The sequence below is a fragment of the Mus caroli genome, chromosome 8 (assembly GCF_900094665.2).
Source record: "Mus caroli chromosome 8, CAROLI_EIJ_v1.1, whole genome shotgun sequence".
Lineage (NCBI taxonomy): Eukaryota > Metazoa > Chordata > Mammalia > Rodentia > Muridae > Mus > Mus caroli.
In genome coordinates, this window is record NC_034577.1 from 111894142 (window position 1) to 111917597 (window position 23456).

The 23456-nt window shown below is 52.3% G+C and overlaps 1 protein-coding gene across 1 annotated transcript; it reads left to right on the plus strand.

The window, feature by feature from the left end:
* Positions 1-603: 603 nt before the first annotated feature.
* On the plus strand, positions 604-20699 carry Irf8 (interferon regulatory factor 8). The gene is made up of 9 exons (XM_021169696.2): positions 604-649; positions 4066-4240; positions 7852-8035; positions 9731-9819; positions 11309-11414; positions 12398-12445; positions 17364-17744; positions 18412-18527; positions 19031-20699. Exons 2-9 carry the CDS (start codon positions 4067-4069, stop codon positions 19205-19207), a joined length of 1275 nt encoding a protein of 424 aa, XP_021025355.1. The 5' UTR covers positions 604-649; position 4066; the 3' UTR covers positions 19208-20699.
* The last annotated feature ends 2757 nt before the right edge of the window (positions 20700-23456 follow it).

Genomic DNA, 23456 nt, shown 5'->3' on the forward strand with positions numbered 1-23456 from the left:
GCTCCTGACATCACTGGGGGACACAAGGGAATGCATAATGCGGAACCTTCCTGGGGGCATCCCAGCCTCAGCGCTCGCGACTCCCCTGGTTTCCCAGATTTCCTGCGCAATTTCAGGCGGTCATCCTCCATCCAGGAGGGCGCGCTGCAAGTGGCTGTCACCCAGCACGCAGCTCTGGGACTGGTCTTTGCTCTGAAACTCCAGCCTGAGCAGCTGACACTCAGGGTGCCCCTGGACACGTGCCCAGGACAGAGGCGCCCCAAACCTGAACGACACCCCGAGGATGATCCGTGCATCGCCAGCCTCCTTGACCTTAGGCAGACGCCCCAGCCCCCCGGCCATCTTTGGGGCAGCCCCCTCCCCCGCCGCCCCCGGAGTAAAGAGAGAAAAGGACTCCTAGGGGCCCGGGACTTGCAGAAGTGATTTCTCGGAAAGAGAGCGCTTCAGAGAAGGCGGATTTGGCAGGCTGCGCTGATTGGGCCGCGCTAGCGCCCCTCCCTCTCCCCAATTAGCTCGTGCGACCGTCGCTCTGAGCGCGGGACCCGCCTTCTCCCCCGCCCCATCTATAAAAGCAGGCGCGCGCGCGTGCGGGGCTCCAGGAGCCCGCGGGCGGTCCCGGAGGCGCGGGCAGCGTGGGAACCGGCGGCAGGTAGGACGCGATGGGGTGGGTGCGGGGGCTCGGGCTATGGCTCTCCCACCTTCGCCCAAACCGAGTGTACAGCACGTTAGCAGGTGCTTGCTCTGGCTGCTCTCCAAAAAAAAAAACCCAACAACAACAAAAAACAACCAAAAGAACAAACACCTCTCCCTTTAAAATCTGCCTGATGGCCAACTTCATAATGAAGAGAAATAGATCTGCCAATCACCGCGCGGCAGCCCGGCTTCCATGCATGAACTATCCAAAGCTCGCGACTGGGTTCGCCCAGGGACCAACTGGCTTTGATTCTGACTAGTGGCAATCTGATTGCCCAGTGGCGCTGGACTTCTCTGATTGTCCAGTGGCCCAGCTGGCCCCGGGAGGAAAGTCTTCCGTGTGGGTCCCACACAGCTCTCAGGACCAGATTTGCTGTGAGCTTGCCCCAGGCTGTAGGGGCAGACTTTTCCCCTGGCGAGAAAGATTACTTACCCACAGCAGGGAAGGGCGTTCAGGGGGTAGAAACTAATAGAAACCATTCACGAGTGTTCTAGAATCTTAAAATGGTAGATCACTGTTTGGTTTGTTTTTGTTTTGTTTCCGAGACAGGGTATCACTCTGTAACCCAGGCTCATTTGAATGAGCTCCCGGTTATCCGCCTACCTCTTCTTCTGAGTGTTAGGATTTCAGGCGGAGCTTGGGGGGTGCCCAGGTGCTCAATGGCCCCCGCTTTTTTCTTTTAAAGTCAAACGATAAGAGCAGTTTCGTGACAGTTCTAGGTCTGTCCTTTTTAGTTATGGCAGGCTCCTTCATGAAGAACTGGGACCGATTCAGTGGCCTTGAGGAAGCTTGGGGCCAGAGAGAGATGGGTCTGTGATGGATTTCCGTTCAGTGGTGGTCAGACTGTGGCCCAGGGCTGAATGAAAGGGATTACGGGTGTGGTGTGAGCCCCCCGCCAAACACGGCTGGTGCAGATGCTGACAGCTGTGTTAGGCAAGCCTCTGCCCCCTGCCTTGTGAGAAGCCTGACCTAAGACACGTTGCTCTGGATGTAAGTTAGCTGTAGGCAGGATTGGGCCCACAGGGAATGCCTCAAAATCAAGAAGAGGAAGCTATAATCATGTGAGCGTGTTTATAAACCATTAATTGTCCATAGTTGTAAGAGAGGCAGGCTATGCCTGTCGGGGACCTCAGAGTGGCCTCCAAGGCAATAGAGGAGATTGTCCAGGTGCTGAGAGCCGGACCCTGTCAGGTGTTCTTTCATCTGCAGAATGAATGAAAGAAAGCGTCCCTTCTGTGTGTACTGTCACTGGCAGGGTGCTGACAGTTTGTGCTGTGCCTGCCCAGGGGATGGCGGTCCCTCCCAGTCTCTCCCCCTTCCGAGTGTAGAAGAGGCTGGGTTAGAGAATTTTAACCTCCTAGCTTCCATGGTCTGCTATTCACCTTTCATTTCGAACACCCCTTTTCTCTGTCACCCCACCAAGACAGCTGTCTTTCACAGTTCTGGGATGTTGGGTACCCGAGGATCCCTGACAAGAAAGTGCTGTGTTCCTGTTCTGGAAAAAACTCTAGCCATGTCAGGGAAGTCCCTTCAGATTTCAGGAGGCTCAGGGACCATGGGGGTATGGGTCACACATCTATCTCCAGGGGCTGAGTTGAGGCTTTCAATGGACACATCCTCAGATACTCTGGACCCCCGACCCCAGCTCCCATCCCACACTCATCCTTAGAGGCCACACAAGACACTACCAAGCTAGGAGAGCCTCCTCTCTCCCCTCCAGAACAAGCTGTTGAAGCCAGGACCCTACTTGGTTTTAGGGATACCCAATGCCATTTTAGTTCTCTCCCTAGGTATTCCTTCCTGACTTGTCACTTATGAACTCGGTGGTCTTAGAATACTGGGTTTCTTGAGATAGCCTTTCTTTCCTGCCTTTCTTGTGAGGGTCCTTAGACTTAGGCTTCCCAAGGTGAAGAGCCCTTGCTGAGGTCAGGGTTTCCCAGCCATCTTGCTGTTTTGCTTGAGAGGTGCCTCAGGTGGTACCGCACTTACCTAGCAGGCACAAGCTCTAGGTCCAGTCCTCAGCACGGGGGAAACGGAGGCAGAAAGATCAGGCGTCCAAGGCCATCTTCATCAAACTAGGGAGTTGGAGATCAGCCTGCGATACAAAACCCTGCCTCAAAAGTAAAACTCAAAACTGACTGGAGTCTGATTCCGCTTTAGCCCTCGCTCCCTTCCAAGCCCACTGGTGGCAGCTAAGGCTGCTGTGTGGCTAAAACCAGCCCTGGAGAGACCTCATCTCCCTCCTCTCAGGCTGCTGCTGTCTTTCCTGGCCCCACTGCCACCTGCAAGCAGCCTGGAGTTTCTGACCCTCAGGCCTCTTTCCAGCAATCCTGACTTTGTGGGACATGCTGGCTCTGGATGTGACTATGCTCTCGGGGACATCTTGACTTCTCACTGATGATAACTTCTTTTTTTGTTTTTTGTTTTTTTTTTTCCCTGCCCCAAGAGGTCATTTTAGTTGGAAGACTAGAAGTGCTGTGTTCTGGTTTTCAGGGTGGGCATCTGTCCAACTACTTTGGGGATTTCCAGGCTGTTCTAGTAAATGCTGGCTGCAAGGCCCTGTGCACAAATGCCCTCTCTCCCCACGCTGTAGGGAAAGCACACCCGAGAGTTTCCAAGTGTGCCATTAGGTGTCTGGGGATGGCGGGCCTGGATATGGAGTCCCTGAGCTGGCTTTGTGCTGTCCCTTTGTACTGTCCCTTTGTTCTCACTGAGGGCTGATTGTAAGAGGAACTCCTTGTGTTGCTGGAGGAGTCCTCTAGGATACAGGCTCTGATTGCAGGTACTGTACACACAGCTCCCAGACCGAATCCTTAACACTCTAAGGTTAATTGGCTTCAAGGACACCCAGCCAGCACAGGACTCCAGCTCTAACTCCATCCCAGTAGGAACAGGCCCCTATACTGTCTGATATTCCTATTATTATCCTAGCTGGCAAAGGGCAACCTGCAAGCAGCCTTGAGGGTGTCCTCTTTCTCGGGTGGTTCTGGGATCAAACTCTGTGAGGAACACTGGCCCCTTGGGTATCAGTAGTCACGCTGGTTCTTAGAGAGGCGAGCAGCTCAGAGAAAGCACAGCATCGTAGGAGAGGGACTTCTTCCCAGCAGGTGCCCTCAGTGTCTGGGACAGGGGGTCAGGGAAGAGCTGGACCCAGAGCCCCAGAGCCTTGGGTGGGGCACATCTGTGAACAGCCTTTCGGTTTTCCTTTGGGTTTAGGGCCACCGGGCACTGCTGATTTCTCATGGCACTGGTCCAGATGTCCTCCGGAGCCGGCACCTTTGCGTGGACCTCTGATCTTCCTGTCCGTTCCGGAACTGCTCTGACTCACAGAGATGTATTTGTTATCCTGAGAGATTTGCTTTCTTTCCAAGGATGTGTGACCGGAACGGCGGGCGGCGGCTGCGGCAGTGGCTGATCGAACAGATCGACAGCAGCATGTACCCGGGGCTGATCTGGGAAAATGATGAGAAGACCATGTTCCGAATCCCCTGGAAGCACGCCGGCAAGCAGGATTACAATCAGGAGGTGGATGCTTCCATCTTCAAGGTAAAGGCTCCTGCGGACCCACTCAGTGGTTTTCTGGTTTCCCTCTGGCTCTGGAGGTATTTAGGGATATCCTATGACTAAACAGCCCAGTATTTCAGGAGAAACAAGGAGGAGTGTCTGATTCTGGCACGTTCCCTCATGAGGTCGAGAGTGACTTTCCTGCCCATTCCGCTCTTCTTGCTGCGATGTACTGACATGCTCTGCTCGGTGTACTAAGGAAGGCTTCGGTCTTTGCTCTTTCAAAGTGAGACTCCTTGGCATGCAGGGATCAGCTATAGAGGGCGACAGGATTCCACAACTGCTTCTGGGTCAGGTTTGAGGGACACCCTGACCCCTCTGAGAGGACTGAGTGCTATCACCGAGGGCAAGTCACACAGCTGGCCTGAGAGTCGGCACCCTGGGTGGCAGGTGGTGCTCCTGTTTGCACTCTGTACTGCCACGGAGAGAAGCCACTTCCCCGGGATCTCATAGCTCCTGTGTGATGGAGCCTGCGTTTGGGACTGGGTGGTCCAAGGTCTTAATCCTTTATAGTATGGAGAACTAGGGTGATTTCTCCTCAAGGACCAGCCCAGCCCAGTTCTGCAGGCAGGCAGGGTCAGATATCCCCTGAGGGTTGTTACAGTCACGCATGAGTGTCCCTAAGGTTTTAGGTACCTACATTCGTTTCTGGGAGTTTCAGAGCCTTAGGTCATGGCCAGCCCACACTTCTACTTTGTGAACAGCTGCAGCCTTGGTGGTTTGACCCAGAGTCCAGGTTGTAAACCGCTGCCTTTAGTTCAGTATGTCTGGGGTGGGGTGGAAGGTTATGAGGCCCACTGAACTCGGAGGACCAGAAGCTGACTCAAGACCGTTTTCAAGCGGGAAGCGGGGCCTGCAGAGACTCTGACTACCAAAACTGTCTTGGATGGTGACCTCCTGGGGCACAGTCTTCCCTTTCCAGTGAGAACTCTGAACCAAGCATATGGTGTCTAGCATTGACACTAAACTCGGAGGCACAGTGTGCTTGGCTGAAAGCCCATCACGAATCTTCCAGAAAAATGGGCAGAGTCCTGGACCAGGGGCCTCAGTTGCTGCAGGAGACAGCAGGCCTCGCTTCATCCAGTTCCCTGCTTCAGTAAAGCAGGAGTCCTGAAATAAAGCCCCAGATTTATGCATCTTATGCAACGTTCTTTATGGCCAGCAAGCCGTTTCAACAGCCCCGAGGAGAATGTGCAAGATTCCCAATGTTTCCGTTGGTTACGCAGTCGCTCTGTGTGGCAATCTGAAATGAGACATCAATCTCAGCAGGAATGGCGGGAGATCAACGGGCGGGCGGGCGAGCGGCAGGAGATGCAGGGCAGAGAGGGTCTTCTCTGAGCTGTCCTGAGTGGGGTGGGTACCTCCGCATCTTCAGCCAGACTCAACTTGACTGTTGAAGGAACCGTAGGATGAGGCCTTGGGCAGATAGCGCCATCTTAGGGGCCATCTGCTTAAGTAAGAAACCCACTTTTCTCAGCCAGTTAAAACTTTTAAGAAATGTAGGTGTTAAGGAAAAATTATATGCTTGCTTCTCTACCAGGGAAAGGGATTACACCAGAGAGCCCGTGTGCTGTCTCTTGCGGCTTGCTTCCTGTGTAGACCACAGAGGGAGAATGAAAAGATCCTAAGCTTATCTCAGCCAGGCAAGGGCTGAGATTCCTTGGGCCTCGCTCGAGATTGGCCTGACTGTTTACCACTTACTCTGTGTGCAGAGGGTCTTGAAGGACGGAATAGGGGTTCATTTTCACTTTACTTTATTTTGAGTTTGGAACTTAGGTTGTTCAGGTTGATCTCGAACTTGCTATGTAGCTGGGTATAACCTTGACCTTCTGATCCTCCTGCCTCTATCTCCTGTGTGTTCGGATTACTGGTGTGGGCCACCATACGTGGTGTATACGGTGCTGAGGATAGACCCCGAGGCTCTTGCATGCTGGACAAGTACTCCTTATCAACCAAGCTACGGTGCAACACAATGTCAGCAGAGAAGAGCTTCGAGCAGTGGGTGCCCCTGCGGGTCCCAGGACAACTCACTCTGTGGCTTCAGCCCTGAGAGACCATGCAGCTAAGATAGCCCTGCAGAGATGGTTTCTGGCCAGATGTGGCAAGGCTCAGGGTAGGCCCGTGCTAGTACCCAGTGCTGTCTCACAATGCTTCCTGACCATGGAGTCTGATTTGATACCTGGGGTCTCCAGACTTTCCTCCCAGAGGAAGCATGAGACCAGAATGGAGGGATAAACTGGGCAGTGCTGCTGAGACCTCACCATTCTGGCATGTGCCAGCTGACCGAGATACTGCTGGGGTATCTGTGCTTCCTCGGGTGCCATTGGAGAGTGGGTTCACCGAATGACTTAGGGGCTGTGGTTTTCACTTGTGTGGCAGATATTCTGGGCTGCTACATCCAGGGAGAGGTACTGCTAGGGAATGCCTTACTGTGTAGGGTGGTTTTCACTGTGTCTGTGGCAAAGAGGCAGAGGTTTCCATGTAGCCCAGCCCCAAAGTCACTGTTCCAGTCTACTTTGGAGTTCACAACAGCCCACAAGTCAGTGTGTAGCCAGCAGTGCCATTTACAATAAAGGCCAGAATTGGAAACTACTTAAAAAAATATTTCTAAAAGTGGGTTTGCAGCTATGTCAGAGAGGAAGTGACCACTCAGGCTCGGGGTAGGAATGTTCCTCCAGCTTCTTGCTGAGCAGAGATACAGAACTTGGCATCAACAGTGCAGAGAGCATTGGCCTGGAACATAAGTGTCCCCGGTAGGTGTACATGTGTGCATGTGTGTGCATTTGGAGGCCAGAGGTCTATCACTGTCCACAACAAAAGATTTCACTGAACCTGGAAGTCAGGGATTAGGCTAGGTTGGCTGCCAACGAACCCTGGGGATCCTGTTATCGTGTCCCCAGGGCTGGGGTCACAGGCACACATACCCATCTTTTTCTGTGGGCACCGGGGATTTGAACCTGGGCCTTTATGTTTACACGGTAAGCACTGTATTAAGTAGGCCTCTGCTTTGAATTTCTGGCTTTTGCTTAAAGCACAAGCTTTGGATGGGTCAGAAAAAGGAAAGAAAAAAAAAAAGAGGCACTTAACAGGGACAACAGTTGGCTGCATCTTAAAGGGCTAGAATCATGCAAAAAAGTGCCCAAACAGATGTTCTATTAAGAGGAGAGACCACCGGTGGACACATACATGTTCCTTTTCATGCTGGGGGTGTTATGTGAAAAAGCAGAAAGTCTTTGACGGTGTTGGTGAAGCCATCCACATTTTCCTCTTTGGACTTCATGACCTGAGACACCCCCCTTGCCTCCTCCCCAGGTCCTTCAAGCCAGAGGACTTTGCCAAAGCTGCATCCTAGGCTATGGGGAGCCTGGGTTCAAATTCCAGCTTTGCTGAGTGTTTTGGGGGACTCTTACCCAGCTCTTGTCTGTTGAGACACAGTGGTCTTCCTGAAGTCCAAATGGGTTCTGACCTTGGACAAGGGTTGATGACCAGGAAAGGCTCTGGGGAAGGGGGCGGGCGGTATGCAGCCGGCCTTCGAGTTGAACTCTGTGGTTTGTGTCCCTCTGTGTTTACTGAGTTTCTCTCTCTTTCTTCAGGCCTGGGCAGTTTTTAAAGGGAAGTTTAAAGAGGGAGACAAAGCTGAACCAGCCACGTGGAAGACGAGGTTACGCTGTGCTCTGAACAAGAGCCCAGATTTTGAAGAAGTGACTGACCGGTCCCAGCTGGACATTTCCGAGCCATATAAAGTTTACCGAATTGTCCCCGAGGAAGAGCAAAAATGTAACTATCTGTTGGGGCCAAGAAGCCCTCTAGGGACCTCCTTCACCCCCTCCCACGCTTAGCTCCTGAAGCCCTCAGTCTCCACAGGGCCAGAGCAGATATGTCACCCACAGGGTTTGGGTGCCTGGTTTTAGCCAACCAGAGTTGTTCTCTCTTGTGTAAGCAGACACAGAGAGCTGCTCTGCTGACCTCATACGCCATGTGCTGTCAAGTGGTAGCTTCCTGCAAAGGGAGTGGCCAAGTGGAGGCAGGGAAGGGTGGTGGACTCTGGGTCATGGCAGCCAGAAGCTGGAGGGAGCGAGTCCCCGGAGCTCAGCGTAAACTCCTCCAAATGGGTTTGAGGCTCTGCTGAAGTCTGTGATGCAGGATTCCCTGCTGCTTCCTGGCAGTCTGCAGAGGAGGCTGGGGAGAAGTGGGCAAGGCAGGGACGGGCAGTAAGGTCCAGGGAAAAGTTCTCCAGTTAGACGGGCCAGCAGTGGGGACATCACCGATGGCTTTGGTGTGTCACTGCTGGAGAGGATAACATCAATCCCGAGGTTTCTTCCAGTGGTAATGTCCTAAGAGCATCTGTAAAGGGATGAACGCACACTGGCCTTCCCCAGCAGAGCCTCGTGGCTCCCAGGGCCTGGTCCGTTCTGTACTGCTTCCGGAAGGCCGGACAGCCCCACTTCCCGGCTCGTTTGTCTTCACAGTGATTTGAAGCAATAGGGAAGTTTCTTTCAGAGCCCTGCTCCCCCAGGACCAGCCAGGCTTGACCTGGTAGATGACCCTGACTTGTTTATAGTGTGGGTGGAGCCCCGTCACCTGCAGGGTTGGAGGTGAAGGAGAGGCAGAAGGACATAGCATTTGCATGGCATTTGTCTTGGTACTGTGAAGTTGAGTGGTTTGCCTGCCTCTCTGGCTGGGTGGGTGGGTGGGGCTCTCAACTTCTGCTTGCCTAGCCATGGCTCCTAGGTGAGTCTCTCCACCTGGATGAAGCAATGGGGGAGAGATCATACAGGTTCCTGGGAGTGGGGAGCCTGGCGGGGGGTGAGGGGTGGAGGGGTGGAGGGGTTGTTGTTCCTGCTGTATCTCATGGAAGTTAACTTCCTGAGGCAAATGTACCCAGGGAAGAGGTACAAAGTGGGTCAGCACCCATCTGGACCAGGATACTGGCCAATGAAAGCATTGGTCCCCTGGGAGGCAGGCAGAGGCTGTGAAATGGCATGTGTGTGACTTCCCCATGTGGCACGTATACACACACACACACACACATGCACACACGCACATGCACACGTATTAAAGGGCAAAAAGATTTTCTGTTACCTGGCACTCCCTACTTTCCAGGAAATCTCTGGGTGTTTGATAAAACCCAGCCTAGCAAACTTACCTTCAGTCTATGGGCCATAAATGCCTGGTATAAAATGCACCCGATGGGGTTCAGATAGAAGGAAGAAGCCAAAGTCTGGCACTTGTCCTTCACAAGCCCATGTTTACAACCCCTCCACCACCCACCACTTCTCCCTTTTTGACTTGGCGGATCAGATGACCCGGCCATGAGAAGCAACGGCTGAGCCTTTCCCAAACCTTCCAGCAGCTGCTGGTCAAAACCAGCGAGGACGCTCACTACTCCCGTTTCCTTAATTCAGCATTTTAAGAAAAGGTTGCAGTGTGCTCAGCTGCCCTGGGTCATGGTGTCTGTCCCCTTTCCCATAGGCAAGCTGGGCGTGGCACCTGCAGGCTGCATGAGCGAAGTCCCCGAGATGGAGTGTGGCCGCTCAGAGATTGAGGAGCTGATCAAGGAAGTGAGTGGAGGGGGTCTCAGGTGCCTTCCAGGGAGGATGGGACATTGCTTCTAACCCTCAGAGGCACTGAGAGCCTCAGGCTCTCCAGGGAAGTGAGGGACACCCCAGCTACCTCCCCAGGCCAGCCTCCCTTTACTGGTCAGGTCCTGTGCATCCAAGCATAGGTAAACCCATTGAATAGCAGCTTTGAAGGTCTCCATGGAGTCTTAGCCTTGTTTCTTAGCTGGGCTTCATATGGCCGTCTCCATCGCTTCTGGTCATCCTGTCGGCCCTCATGGTAACTAGATGGCTTGCTTTTCAAGACACAGGTTTTATTCCTGAGTGTGCTATAAGATCAGATGACTGAGGCCCATAGGATCCACTAATGGTGGTGGGGACCAGCCTGTGGCTCAGCCCTCCCTAGCGTGTACGACAGTTCCCAGCAGCTTACCCAAAACACACATCTTAGAATAATCCCCCGTCACATGCATGGTTGGCAGCCTGGAACTGAAGCCTCAGTGGGCTCTGTTTAAGTTAAACAGATGGCTTTTTTGTGTGTCTGTTTTTAGCCTTTATATTGTGTCTGTACAAGGTGGGGGTTCCATGGCTGAAACAACACTGTAAGCTTATGTAAGCAAGATGAGGTCTCTTTAGACGGCAGCTGGCCCAGACCCTGTCACCTCAGCTACTCAGGAGGTGGAGGCAGGAGGGGTTAAGACCTGCTTGAGCTGCAGAATGAATTCAAGGTAGAAAACTTCACGAGACCCTGCCTTGAAATCAAAAGGGGAAAAAGGCTGGCGACGACATAGCTCCGTGGTAGAGGGCTCGCCTCGCGTGCACCAAGTCCCGGTTTCCATCCCCAGCTCAGTGACATCATAAAAATAAAACCAAGACTGTTGTTAGCAACGGCACATCAGCTGTGTGGTCTGCAGCATTCTGTGGAGCACTGCAGCCGGCCAGCATCACCTTCCCAAGCTGCCCAGCTCTGCAGCACATGGCCGTTGTGATGTTCTGGGTGGTCTTGGTTCTGTGTCTCCCCCACCCCCACCTTGTCTTGTTTTCAGTATAAGCCTTTACTGCCAACTTGCCTGAGCCAGTAGATGGTGATGATGTCACACTAGGGTCACAAGCAAAGGAGGTTTCAGGATGTCTCCTAATTGTTCCCATCCACCACTGAAGGCCCAAGATCCCCGTGGCTGAGTGAGATTTTCAGCACAGTAGAATTGGCTCGGTGTCACCCCAGAGGGTTGCCCCAGAACTGGGCCACGTCTCCCAGCATCTAAAGGCCAGTGAACTCTTTCGTAGCCAAGGCTAGTGAGGATGCCAGCCCAGTGGGTTTGTAGCTTAGGGTATGATGAATTACAAAGGGAAGCTCTGCTTCTCTCCCATGAGATAAACGTTGTGGATTTAGTTGTGTGTCTGATATTGGGTTTTACAAACATGGGGTCGGGGGAGGACTGTGCTGGTGACCCGGGACTCAACTGCTCTTTTCTGTCACCTGGGTCTACAGCCTTCTGTGGATGAGTACATGGGTATGACCAAGAGGAGCCCATCCCCGCCAGAGGCCTGCAGGAGCCAGGTCCTCCCTGACTGGTGGGCCCAGCAGCCCAGTGCAGGTGAGTGTGGGTGTCCGGCACTAGCAACCACTAGGCTCTTTATGTTAGGGTAGGAAGTGCTTACCACTGCTAGGATTCATGTTGTGGAAGGGTCCTGAGTCACAGCCGGGGACCGAGACAGCCAAGCTGCAGCCTCTCAGGCAGGCACAAAGGTCTTGGTAGTCAAGCATGGTCAGTCTCCTCTGTAGTCCCCGGAAGCTGAGAGGAGTCTGCCAACATCCCCAAGCCTCAAGGGAGGCCCCAGCTCTCAGCCACCTGTCTCTTCCTGGCTCAGAGAGCCAGGGCGTTAGGAGCGGGAGGGGAGCTCAGTCAGGAATAGGCGTTAGCTTGGAACCACTTTGGGCAGTTTTCATGTCTTGGTGGTGCCTCTTGTGTACTCATCCATAAAATGGGCCACCAGGACCTGCCTGGTGGGATCCACAAGTTAAATAAAGGGTTCACCCCTTTGGTAGTATCTGGGAGGTTCACCCATGCTGTAGCTACTTAGAGGGTCATTCACCTGGGCCCCTACCTCAGTGTGTGAGCAACTTTTATGGCACACAAACATCTTGGTTTCCTCTTTTGCCTCTCTCCTGCTAAGATAGGAACTGCTGGGAGGTCTTAAGTGGTCTTGCAGGACTGTGAGGTTTCCAGGCTGTGGGTGTTAGTGTCCTGCAAGGAGCCTTGCGCTGCAGGGGTGTGTCTTTGGCAAAACTGCCTGGGACTCCAGCTTCCTTGTGAGACAAGTCCCCAGCCATTGTGTATGGTCCGGTGACATTCGGGCCAGGTCATTGCAGTGGCAAGGAAGCTTAGCACAAGGACAGGAACCTGTAGCGCAGAGGAAGTCCCCTCCATCATGGTGGGTTTCTGTGCCTCATGTAGAGTGAGATCTGCCCACTAGCATTGACACCAGCAGTGTCAGCCTCTCATTTATAGCTCAGGGATACTTGGGTCCTCCCTGCACCAGCCCAGCAGGTCATATCCTTTCTTTTCTCTGCTTACAGGACTGCCACTGGTGACCGGATATGCCGCCTATGACACACACCATTCAGGTACCAGGGTACTCTGGGAGAGCATGGCACAGGCTCTGCTTGAAAATAGCCCCATGATGTGGGTGGGGTCAAGAGGTCCCACGGACAAGTGTAGCCTAGGGGTAGGCTCCAGAGACTGATTCTTCCTCCTCGTTCTGTGTGGTTTGGGAGCAGTTATAGTCAACCAAGAGCGTCCTCAGGGACAGCTCTGCAGCAGGGAATGTAGGTTGCTGGACTGCCTTGGCCTTGTGTGGTGGGATCTGACCTCTTGGGGCATCAGGTTCATCATGTGTGATATGCTGTGAGGATCTGTGTGCTGTACTATTCCTAACACGGTCTAGTAGGGACACAGCTGGTCAGTGTCTCCCGTGTAGGGTCTGTCACCTCCTCTCACTTCCAACTCTGTAGCAAGAGTCCTAGAGATGGTTGTACTGATATACTGATGGTGCTGAGGCTGGTGTGGATGTTGGTGGTGCTGAATGGCTATGATGCTGCAGATGCTGCCGATGCTGGTATGGATGCTGATGTGGTTGCATCAGTGCTGTCTATAGAAGTTGGACTTGGTTCTTCCTCCCAGCCCCATGCTCCCAGTCTCAAAATATATTTACAGATACCCGTATGAAGCTAGGCTCTTCTCTGACTAGATCATAACCTAAAATAACCCATTTATTTTAATCTGCATTCTGCCACGTGGCTGGTTACCTGTGCTCAGGGACCATGCGTCCCTCTCATCACATCTTCCCGGGAGAATCTTCCGCGCTTTGCCCTATCCCAGAATTCTTTCTCCCTCCGGGATGTCTCTCTTCCTATTTCTGTCAGATTGACTGTTTCCAGGAACAACGTCCATACAGACGTACGAAGTTCTCTCTACAGCTGCCTTAATGAGTGAAATGATTCTTCCTCCTGGAGCACTGTAGATGAAGAGCGAGCCTTCATCTGAATTCTCCCTTCCCTCCCTCCCCACCTGCATCTTCTGGCTGTCTCCTCTGCGGTCTGTGTTATTTTGTCTCTCTGTTGTGTGTGTCTGATGTCTGTCTGTCCCTGACAAAGTGCTTTGCTCTGAATTTATGGAACAGCACAATAGGTTCAGTATGGGGAAGGACTAAGGAATTATCTTTTTATAGAGATCTGGAGTTTTTTCAAGGGAAGACGTTACTTTGCTGACCCTGGCTGACTGAGAATATAGCACGCGGAGCTGCAGACATGTTAGTGATTTATATCCTCGTGTGGCTTCCAACTCTCAGGGGATATTTCTTTTGATTATGGTTGCTTTTAACCTATTGGCTGTTTTCAGCGAACAATTACCATAGTGTGTACACATGTGTGCATGCAAACACACACACACACACACACACACACACACACACACTACTCTGGTCATAGGCACGGAAGGGTATATAATTTGAGATAAGCTATGCATTTAACTTGCGTTTTAAAAGCTGATTTCACTGGGAAGCGGAGGCGACATAAGGTTGGTTGCAGGGGTCTTTCAAAGGCAGGTTAAACGGGCCGAGAACACAGTATGGAGACAGACAGATCAAGGACGTAATTTTAAATGGTCTCAAGGCCAATGGTTAACCTGGTTGCAGAGCCTGACAAAAGTTCAGTTCCTGAAGGCAAGAGGTGTTTCCGGAAAAAAGCTATTTCTATAGGTGACGGCGCTCCTGATGGTGGTGATGGTGGTGGTGCTGCTGCGGTGATGATGATGGTGGTAGTGATGTTGAGGATCCTGATTGATGGTGGTAACGCTGGCAACCGTGGTCATGGTGCTGACAGTGACGGCTGGTGTTTGTAGTGTGATTTTGGGTGCCAGAGTCAAGGGCGACATTCTTGTGGGCTCTTTTCTCTTCCCCATGCTGTCAACCTCCTCTAGGTTATGAAGACAGGTCGTTTTCCATTTCACAGGCCCTGGGCGGTGTGGCTGATGGGTCTCAGAGTGGGGATCTGCCATCCTCACTGCTGTGAGACAGGTGGCATCTCTGTGCTGTCCTTCGAGCCACCGTGCTGCCTGGTTTCAGGGCGGGCTCGGTGGGGCTCAGGGAGAAGCCCTGGGAGCTGTCACAAAGGTAGAGGCAGGTGCTCACCAAGTAAGAAAAACACAAATAAACATTCGCCCCTCTCTCTAGTGCTGGCCTGTCCATGTGTTGGAGGTCCTTTTAGACCGGGCTGCGGATGGCGAGCTTAGCTTGTACAGCGCCCACAAGCATTTGTCTTCTCGACTGCCCTCAAGGCTCCTGTAACCCACTCAGGAGGCCCCGGGGTCACGGGCTGAGCCTTTGGCCTTGTCAGCCCCGGGCTGTGGCCCTGAGAATCTGCTGACCAATGCATTCTGGGGCCATGCTGGCCGGGCCCAGACCTGGGGCCTTCTGAGTGAAAGGTAAAGTCAGGCTGTGGGAGGAAGTGCCCTTGAGCCTTGCACAGCTGCCTCAGCACAAGTGAGGGAAGCAAGGTGTCCTGAGCCACAGCTGGGAGCCGGCGCCTGAGCTCTTCTTCCAGAACCCAGGCCACATGCCCCGTCTCTGTGGATACGCTGCAGCCGGGCTTCCTGACTGCAGAGATGGGTGAGGCAGGGGGACCACAGGGAGTAAGGGAGACCATGGCACTATGCAGAGCCTTGACCCTGAAGTCTAACCCATGGTAGCTGCCTCCCTGTGGTAACCAGCGTTATAGGTCTTGAGACTCGGCTAGGATAGACTTCCTATTTATCAGAAAAACTCAGACCTCTGGCTTTTAAATTTTATTTTATTCATTGATTTATTGATTATTGTTAGAACAGTCTTGAGAGATGTGTAGCTCGAGATGGCCATGCAGTCACAATCCTCCTGCCTCGGCCTTGAGTGCTCTGGCATGAGGGGCACCCCTCTCTGTATTTGCCACCCACACCAAGTCTCTCTCAGAGGTGCTCTGCTGTCAGACCTCTTGAGGCTGCCAATTTGTTCCCAGCCTGTGTGCATCTAAGGAATGGGTCAAACAGCGAGGCTTTTTTGGTGTGTCAGCACTTCAGGGTGAGGCAGAGCCAGCCTGCTGTGGAGAAAAAGGCCAGGCTCCCCCAGCAGACAGCTGGACTGGCAGGGCTTGCCCTTTCACCTTTTCAGCCTGCAAAATGGCTGCGGTGACCAGTGATGCACCACAGGGGCCAGTCGTATGGATATGCCCAATCCTCGCAGAACCAGGGATTTCAGTACGTAGTCTCAGGGGTCTCACCTGTGGACCATATTTTGTCTTGTCATCGCTACCTTGCTGATGAAAAGCAGGCACAGAGAGGTGGAGCTGCTTGCCTCAAGTCACACAGCTGTGAGGAAGCAGTGCTAGAATTCAGTACGGAAGGCGATGCAGATGGCGGTGCTGATGATGCTGATAGCGATTTTAACGGTGGGCCTGGGAGCGAATGTGGGGCGAGCTGCTGGTGTCACCCACCCAGGCAGTGGTGCAGTTGGTGACTGCACAGCTTTAGGACACCAGGAGTTTGGGGAGCTATCAACTTGGGTGGCTCCAGAGAGAAGCCTGGACTGGCCTGAGGTGGCGAGGCGAAGCTTAGGATGCACAAGGCTGCTGACAGTGGAGAATTCAGTTTATAGCAGTTACAAAGCTTCTCCAACAACCGCCTGTAGCTCTGGACTCCTGGTGTCCCAGCTTCCCTCCCCGAAGCCCCGCCTCCACGCTTCCCTCCCTCCACGCTAGTTGTCAGTCAGGGGCCCACTGGGCCCTCTGCCTTGGGTTTTTCTCGTCTTTCCACTTTGTAACCTTATCTGGAATCCGGTTATCCTTGCCTGCAAGAGGACGTCAGTACCGCCTGCTAGACAGGAAGCCAGAGGCCAAAGAAAAGGAAAGTCAACGAAAGCCAAATACTGGGTTGGCACGCTTCCAGCCTCACGGTTCAAGTTCAAAGTCTCCCTCCCACCCCAAAAAAGATCGTTGGGATTATTATGGTCGGTTGGTGCCAGACTGAATCTTTTCTCTCTTTTTAAAACTTTTTGTTTGTTTGTTTGTTTTTGTTTTTCGATTGATGAGTTTACTTTGTGGCGCTGAGGATGAAGCCTAGGACTTGAGTGCGTGAGGGAGAGCTTCCCCTCAGACCTGCACCCCAGCTCCTGAGGTGACAGAGAGAAGGGTTGGCTAGGATGTAGCCTATGGTCACGGCTCCTGCCTGTGCTGCTCATAGGTGGAGAGAAGGCTTCCAGGTCTTTCTGGAGGACAGGCTGTGTGTAGGATTGTACAGAGGCTTTCGATCTGAGTCCAGGGAATCCCAGGTCACAGTGTTTGTGATAATGTCGATACCTTCACAGGTGGGTGTTTCTTCCCATCTCTAATGGGGGCCACCGAGTGCAGGGTGACTCGGGAACCAGAGCCATAGGCAGCTCATGAGAATTACATTGGCATGCTTGTATGTTTTGAACTTGGTGCAGGCCTTTCTAGATCTCTCTCTCTGTGTTTGCGCATGTGCACACACATGTGCACATGTATGCATGAATGTATGTTCACACCTGTGCCCATGTGTGTGGAGATGTGTGTGTATATGAATATATGTTCATATGTGTGTATGTTCATGTGTATGGGAATGCATGTTCACACCTGTGTTCAACTGTGTGCAGATGCATGTGTATATGAATATGTGTTCATATGTGTGTAGGTTCATGTGTATGTGAATGCGTGTTCACATGTATGTACACGTGAAAGCCAGAGGCAAGTCTCAGGTATCATTTCTTGGGCATTGCCTGTCTTATTTTTTGAGACAGGGTCTCCCGCTGACTTGGATCTGACCAAGTAGGTGAGACTGGCTGGCCAGCCAGCCTCCAGGGTTGGCCTTTCTCTGCCTCTCAGGGGCTGAGATTACCAGCAAACAGCACTTGGAATGAGGAATAGACTCTGAGCCTTTAGGGGAGGCACTGGGGCTCCCCATCTTCTAAGCCTGATGGCCCTGTGCTCTTGGCCTCCACAGCTTTCTCCCAGATGGTCATCAGCTTCTACTACGGGGGCAAGCTGGTGGGCCAGGCCACCACCACCTGCCTTGAAGGCTGCCGTCTCTCCCTGAGCCAGCCGGGGCTGCCTAAGTTGTATGGGCCCGATGGCCTGGAGCCCGTGTGCTTCCCGACTGCGGACACCATCCCCAGTGAGCGGCAGAGGCAGGTGACCCGGAAGCTGTTTGGGCACCTGGAACGTGGCGTGCTACTGCATAGCAACCGCAAGGGCGTGTTCGTGAAGCGGCTGTGCCAGGGCCGCGTGTTCTGCAGTGGCAACGCGGTGGTGTGCAAGGGCAGGCCCAACAAGCTAGAGAGGGATGAGGTGGTGCAGGTCTTTGACACCAACCAGTTCATCCGAGGTCAGTACCAAGTCACCTCGCTGCCACCCACTGTCCCTGCCTTAGAGGTCACACCCACCTCCTTCCTTGTGCCTCCCGTATCCTGGGCCAAGTGCACTCTTGCATGGCTTTGGCAATGGTATAGCTGGGGGAACCCTTGGAAGCCTAGCCTGCCTGTGCTTTCTGAGCAGCCTGGGGAACCCTCTCCTCGCCTCCCCCTCGGTATAAGGACAGCAGAGTGAGTTGGGGCCTTTCCCTTTGGAGTTGACGAAGCTGATGGTTGTTCCTAGCCTGGGAATGACTTAGAAATGCGGACTCTTAGAAATGCGGACTCCAGGGCCTCAGCCTGCCCAGGCTCAGCTTCTTTACCTTGACAGGGTCCCTAGGGGATGTGGCATGATTTAGTGGGCAGGACGATCATGGAGAGAGAGTTCCAGGCCAGCTTGCACTGCACAGTGAGATCCTGTCTCCCCAAAACAAATACAGACCAACAAAAAGTTCCCCAAAGCGTATTCGGGAGTGACAAATCCCATGGGTCCTTGGTTGGCTTCTAGCTAAGCAGCCTTGTGTCCTAGGCACCTTTCCTTGGCTGTTGGGGGATCTGTGACTTCCTTCTAAGTTCTGTACCCCAGCCCTGGGCCCTGGCTACACACAGCTCAGCTGTTCACTGGTGTCTGTGTTCTTCCAGAGCTGCAGCAATTCTATGCCACCCAGAGCCGCCTACCCGACAGCAGGGTGGTCCTGTGCTTCGGGGAGGAGTTTCCGGACACTGTGCCCTTGCGCTCCAAACTCATTCTGGTGCAGGTGAGAGCCTGAGAGCCGGCAGCAGTGTCTGTCTGTGCCCAGGGTGAGAAGAGACAGCAAGGACTGGGGACTCCACCTGGGCAGAGGTCGGGGACTAGATCATACGTGGCTCTTGTCACCTCTGTGATGGCTTCCCACGTTGGGACTCTCTTCATTTGTGTTTCCTTCTTTCCCTCTCTGCTCTCTCCTACTTTCTCTCCCTCTGTTCTCCTGTTCCTTCCTCTTCAGAAAATTTCTGCTTGTCCAGTGGCCCTAAGACCTAAGTGACAGATCACGGTCTATTTGACTGTGGTCTGAGCGGTGGCACTCTGGTAGATATAATGGTGGCAGTCTGAGGAGCAGCCAGCCTGGTTGGAGCAGTTCTGGGAAAACACTCTTAGCCACGTGCAGAAATGCCGCCCACCTGTCTCCATCTTGTCTCAGAGGGGATTGGAGGACCTGTGGTGGAGGATGGCCCCAGTTCCCTTCCACCTCGATTCTGACTTTGCACATGACCCTTGCAGGTAGAACAGCTGTATGCCAGACAGCTGGTGGAGGAAGCGGGCAAGAGCTGCGGTGCTGGCTCCCTGATGCCAGCCCTGGAGGAGCCCCAGCCGGACCAGGCTTTCCGCATGTTTCCGGATATCTGTACCTCACACCAGAGACCCTTTTTCAGAGAAAATCAACAGATCACCGTCTAAGCCTCAGTCAGGGCACCCCACCTCACCTGAGCTCAAGCTTCAAGAGTCTGTGACTAAGAGAATTCCGAAAGGATGTGCGTGGACCCCTCTGACTGGGGTGGGCGGGTGTCCTCCAAGGGGACTCCGGAAGCCCACAGAAGGGTGTGCTCCTGCTCAGGCAGGTGTCAGAAGCTTGCAGGGGCTGTGGCCACAACCTGTGATTAAAGCATTCCTTTCCTGTGTTTCCCCCTTCACCATTAATGGCTGGCCTTTCTGTGTGCCGAGGTCAAATCCTCTGGTGGCAGCAGACTCGCCTTTGCCCTTCTGCGGCCGAGGGTGGAGATTTATGACTTTCTCTGCTTGATTGGAGAAGAGTCTTTACTCTTCAGCTTCTTTTCTTTTTGGCCAGAACTCTGAAAAAAACTCTTTTAAAGACAACATTTGTATTCTCACAGGCTCAGCTGTCAATCACTTGAGACCTTTCCTGTAAAGTGGGGCAGATTTTAAATATGGGTGTAGATACTGCTTGCAGCCTTCACAGGAATTTTGGTTGTGGTTCATTGATTCACATAGACTCTGTGTCAGCTGCCAGGGCTGTGTGGGGCATCAAAGGACCAGGCACCGTGGAGAAGACCCATTCGCTGGCATCTCACCCTTCCCTTGTCCAGCTCCACACCCAGTCCTAAGACCCAGTGAAAAGCCACGTCCAAACTGTGCTCTGGGCTCAGCAGTGCCCACCCACGTACCAGGGAAAGGCACACACCCTACCCAGTGGGCACAGAGCAGAATGTTCCCCTATCGCACCATTTGCACCCCCAATCTGGCTGTCCAACCTAGTTTGTAAGTAATCTAAATCAGTGACTGTAGCCCGGCCTAAGGGATACTTCCCGGAGGAGGGAGCCACTGCAAAGGAGTTAGTTTGGCGGTCAGTACACAACAGGGGCAGAAAGCCAAGCAGATGTGGGGGCTTTTGTCTGAGAGAAGGAGAGCTTCTCCGTTTGTTCAACTTTGTAACAAGCTGGGTTACATGTTACAGCCTAAGGTGCTCTGCATTCCCTGGGGAACTGCAGGAAAGCCTTACCTGTTTACTGTTGCTCTGGGGGAAAGCCTGAGGATGCAGAAAAACCTGAGGGTCCAGGGCAGCTACAAGCTACAGGCCATACCTTACAACCTGAAAAGCTAAGGACCACGGTGACCTTCCTGGCTACTGTGTGAAGGTGCTGGGTGGGGCCTGCTCAACAGACAGGGTCGATGGAGTGTGTGATACATGCAAACAGAATCCTCGGAGTGTGTGATACATGCAAACAGAATCCTGGGCCCCCGCTTCTCCCCCCCTTAGCCAAAGCAGGAGCATCTCTTCCGAAGCCAGGACAACCTGTTCACTGGCCCCTTGTCACATGTCACCTTCCACCTGCCTCAAGGAGTGCTAGTGTCCAAATATTTATTTTTGTATTCTCTTAAGAAGTATTGATTTCATCCTTTATTAAAAAAAGTTGTTCTTTCACAAAAGTAATGTTTGTTTCTTTTTTTTTAAATCACTTTTGAATATAATTTTCATTAGATTCCAGGATTTTTTTTTCTTTTTAAATTTTGATGTTAAAAAACGAGATCAGGGGCTGGCAGGATGGCTCAGCGGGTAAGAGCACTGACTGCTCTTCCAAAGGTCCTGAGTTCAAATCCCAGCAACCACATGGTGGCTCACAACCACCCATAATGAGATCTGACTCCCTTTTCTGGTTCTTCTGAAGTCAGCTACAGTGTACTTATATATAATAATAAATAAATCTTTAAAAAAAAACGAGATCAGAGGGCTGGAGAGATGGTTCAGTGGTTAGAGCACTGACTGCTCTTCCAGAGGTCCTGAGTTTAATTCCCAGCAACCACATGGTGGCTCACAATCATCTGTAATGGGATCTGATGCCCTCTTCTGGGATGTCCGAAGACAGCGACAGTGTACTTATCTACATAAAGTAAAAAATTTTAAAAAGTCTTAAAAAAAAAATGAGACCAGATCTGACTCTGCAGCCCAGGCTTTGAACTCATTGCAATCTTCCTGCCTCAGCCTCCTTAGCAAGGGGAGGAGAGGCGTGAGTCACTGTGAATCCTTAAAGGAATCTTTAAAATAAATCTTTAATTTACTTTAAAGAAATAATGGATTGAGATTTTTAAGGATTTAGGGATTTTTTTTTTCTCTTAAGAAAATAGCAGAAAGCTCTGGAGAATAACAGACACAGGAGAGCACAGAGGGCGGGCAATCCTCGCTGTTCCACCAGATGTAGATTAGGGTTTCAGTGAGCCCAGGCTGCGTGCAGCATGGGAGTGCATGGAGGAAGGAGACTATGCTGACAGCACCTTTTTGGAAGCTTCTAGAAGCGTTAGTGAGACTGTCACCAGTCATAGCGCTGAGGTGTGACCTTCCATTCGTGCACACATACTTATGCCAGACACCGGCCCAGAATGGCCCTCACTGGTGCTATAACCAGTCCAGGGGCCATTTCAGTAGCAACTGGGAACAAAGGCCCTCCCCACCCCTACACCCCCCCTGCAGGTGGGCAAAGACTGCTAGTTCAGGTGGGTGGATGTGCCTGGCACATCCTGTCTCTGAGGCAGTGTGCACTGTGTCTGCTCTTATGGGATCTCAGAGACAGGGCCGGTTAGTCCTAGCTCACCCATGTGGAAAGTGCGGGAGAAGGCCATGTTTGGCTTGAGTGAGTCCTCCCTTCTTCCGGGAGTGCAGTTAGAGCTTCTGCAAGATCCTTGGCCCAGAGGATAGCTGACTGCAGAGCAAAGTACAGCAGCCATTTCTGCAGGGAGTCCCATTGGCTTCAGAGGGCTCCAACGAGGGGTCTTGTGTATAAGCAGGTCCTCTCTGGATGTGCAAAGTGAATCCAGTCCCGTTTGTGTCTCTCAGAGTTCAACCCCTGGGCCAAGAGTGGATGCTGTCTCCCTGAAGTGCGGGAGGGAATTTGGCATCTCTGAAGGCTGGGGCCTCAAAGGAAAGTGACTTTCTCCCGGTAGAGACTGTTTGGTCCTGAAGGAAAGGCCGGCTACCTACCTGCCACTCTTGGGATCATAAAAAACCCTTATGAGGTTAGTATGTGTTAACATGACTCTGAGTTGCTACTTAGTTCCCTAATGCCTGCATGGGCCACCTGAGCAGAACACACCTTCTGCTTCCCTTTGTACCAGCCACAGAAGACAAGGACCCTAGAGACATCGAGGGAAGAGCAGGGTGGGGTGAGGCAAATGCTCTGGGGTGCCTGCTGTGTGAGGTATTGGCTGGGCGGGTGAAAGACAAGGGTTGATTTCGGGCCAGAGGACAGGCTAGGGTTCCACTCATTCATGCTTCTGTCTCCCATTTCCATCACCAGCGAGAGGAATTTGATACCACACACAAAGATGCTTAACAGGCCAGAAGAGCACAGAGCAGATCCTGCCGCTCAGAAAATACCCAAAATAACCGTATTTCTGTTTACCACTCATCTGTAATTAAGCCAGGAGTGATTAGAGAGCTGTGTTATAAATATTAAATAGTCCTTGCTGACACGCTACAACGCCAATGGTTAAATAAGTGTGTGTGTGTGTGTATGTGTCAATCAACTATGTCGACAATGTAATTGTTAATAGGGTGTGGTGGTGTACTCCTGTAAGCCAAGCATTCCAGAAGCTGAGGCAGGAGGATGGTGAGTTCCAGACCACCATGCTGGGATACACAGTGAAACATTGTCTCAATAAACCAAGCTGCAACAATAGTGGAATTAACACTCAGTTGTTTGGAGTGATAAAGAAAGGTAGGACTGTGCAGAGTTATATGGTTTCCCTTTATGGACACCGACTTAATTGAATATGATATTAATGTGGTCATTTCTGAGCCTTCCATTGTAAACAGTAATGAATTTATTAAACTTCTCTCATGAAGTTCCTTACACAGAGTCTGTGCTAGCCTAGTGGAAGGGCTGCCTTGCTGACTCCCCGATCCTGGCTTCCCTTCCCGACAAGAGCCTGGAGTTCTGTAGCATTCTCTTTTACTATAATTCTTTTGTTTGTTTGTTTGTTTTTGAGAAAGAGTCTTAGTCTGAATTCCAGGCTGACCTCAAACTTGGTTTTGATGCTCAAGGCAAGTGGTGGGAGAGGCCAGTGAGGCGTTGCCTGTGATCCACCCACCGGGAACCCTGTGATGGGAAGAAGGGATCAGTGGTTGGCTCAGGTCTGCGGAGAGACTTGAGATCCCCTCCCTCATGAAGGTGATCCCACAGGTTGCTTTAGGCGG

Coding starts and splice junctions, on each gene's coding strand:
- Irf8 (XM_021169696.2), top strand. CDS start 4,067: ATGTGTGACCGGAACGGCGGGCGGCGGCTGCGGCAGTGGCTGATCGAA. Junction 17,745..18,411: donor CACCAACCAGTTCATCCGAG/GTCAGTACCAAG, acceptor GTGTTCTTCCAG/AGCTGCAGCAATTCTATGCC. Junction 18,528..19,030: donor CCAAACTCATTCTGGTGCAG/GTGAGAGCCTGA, acceptor TGACCCTTGCAG/GTAGAACAGCTGTATGCCAG.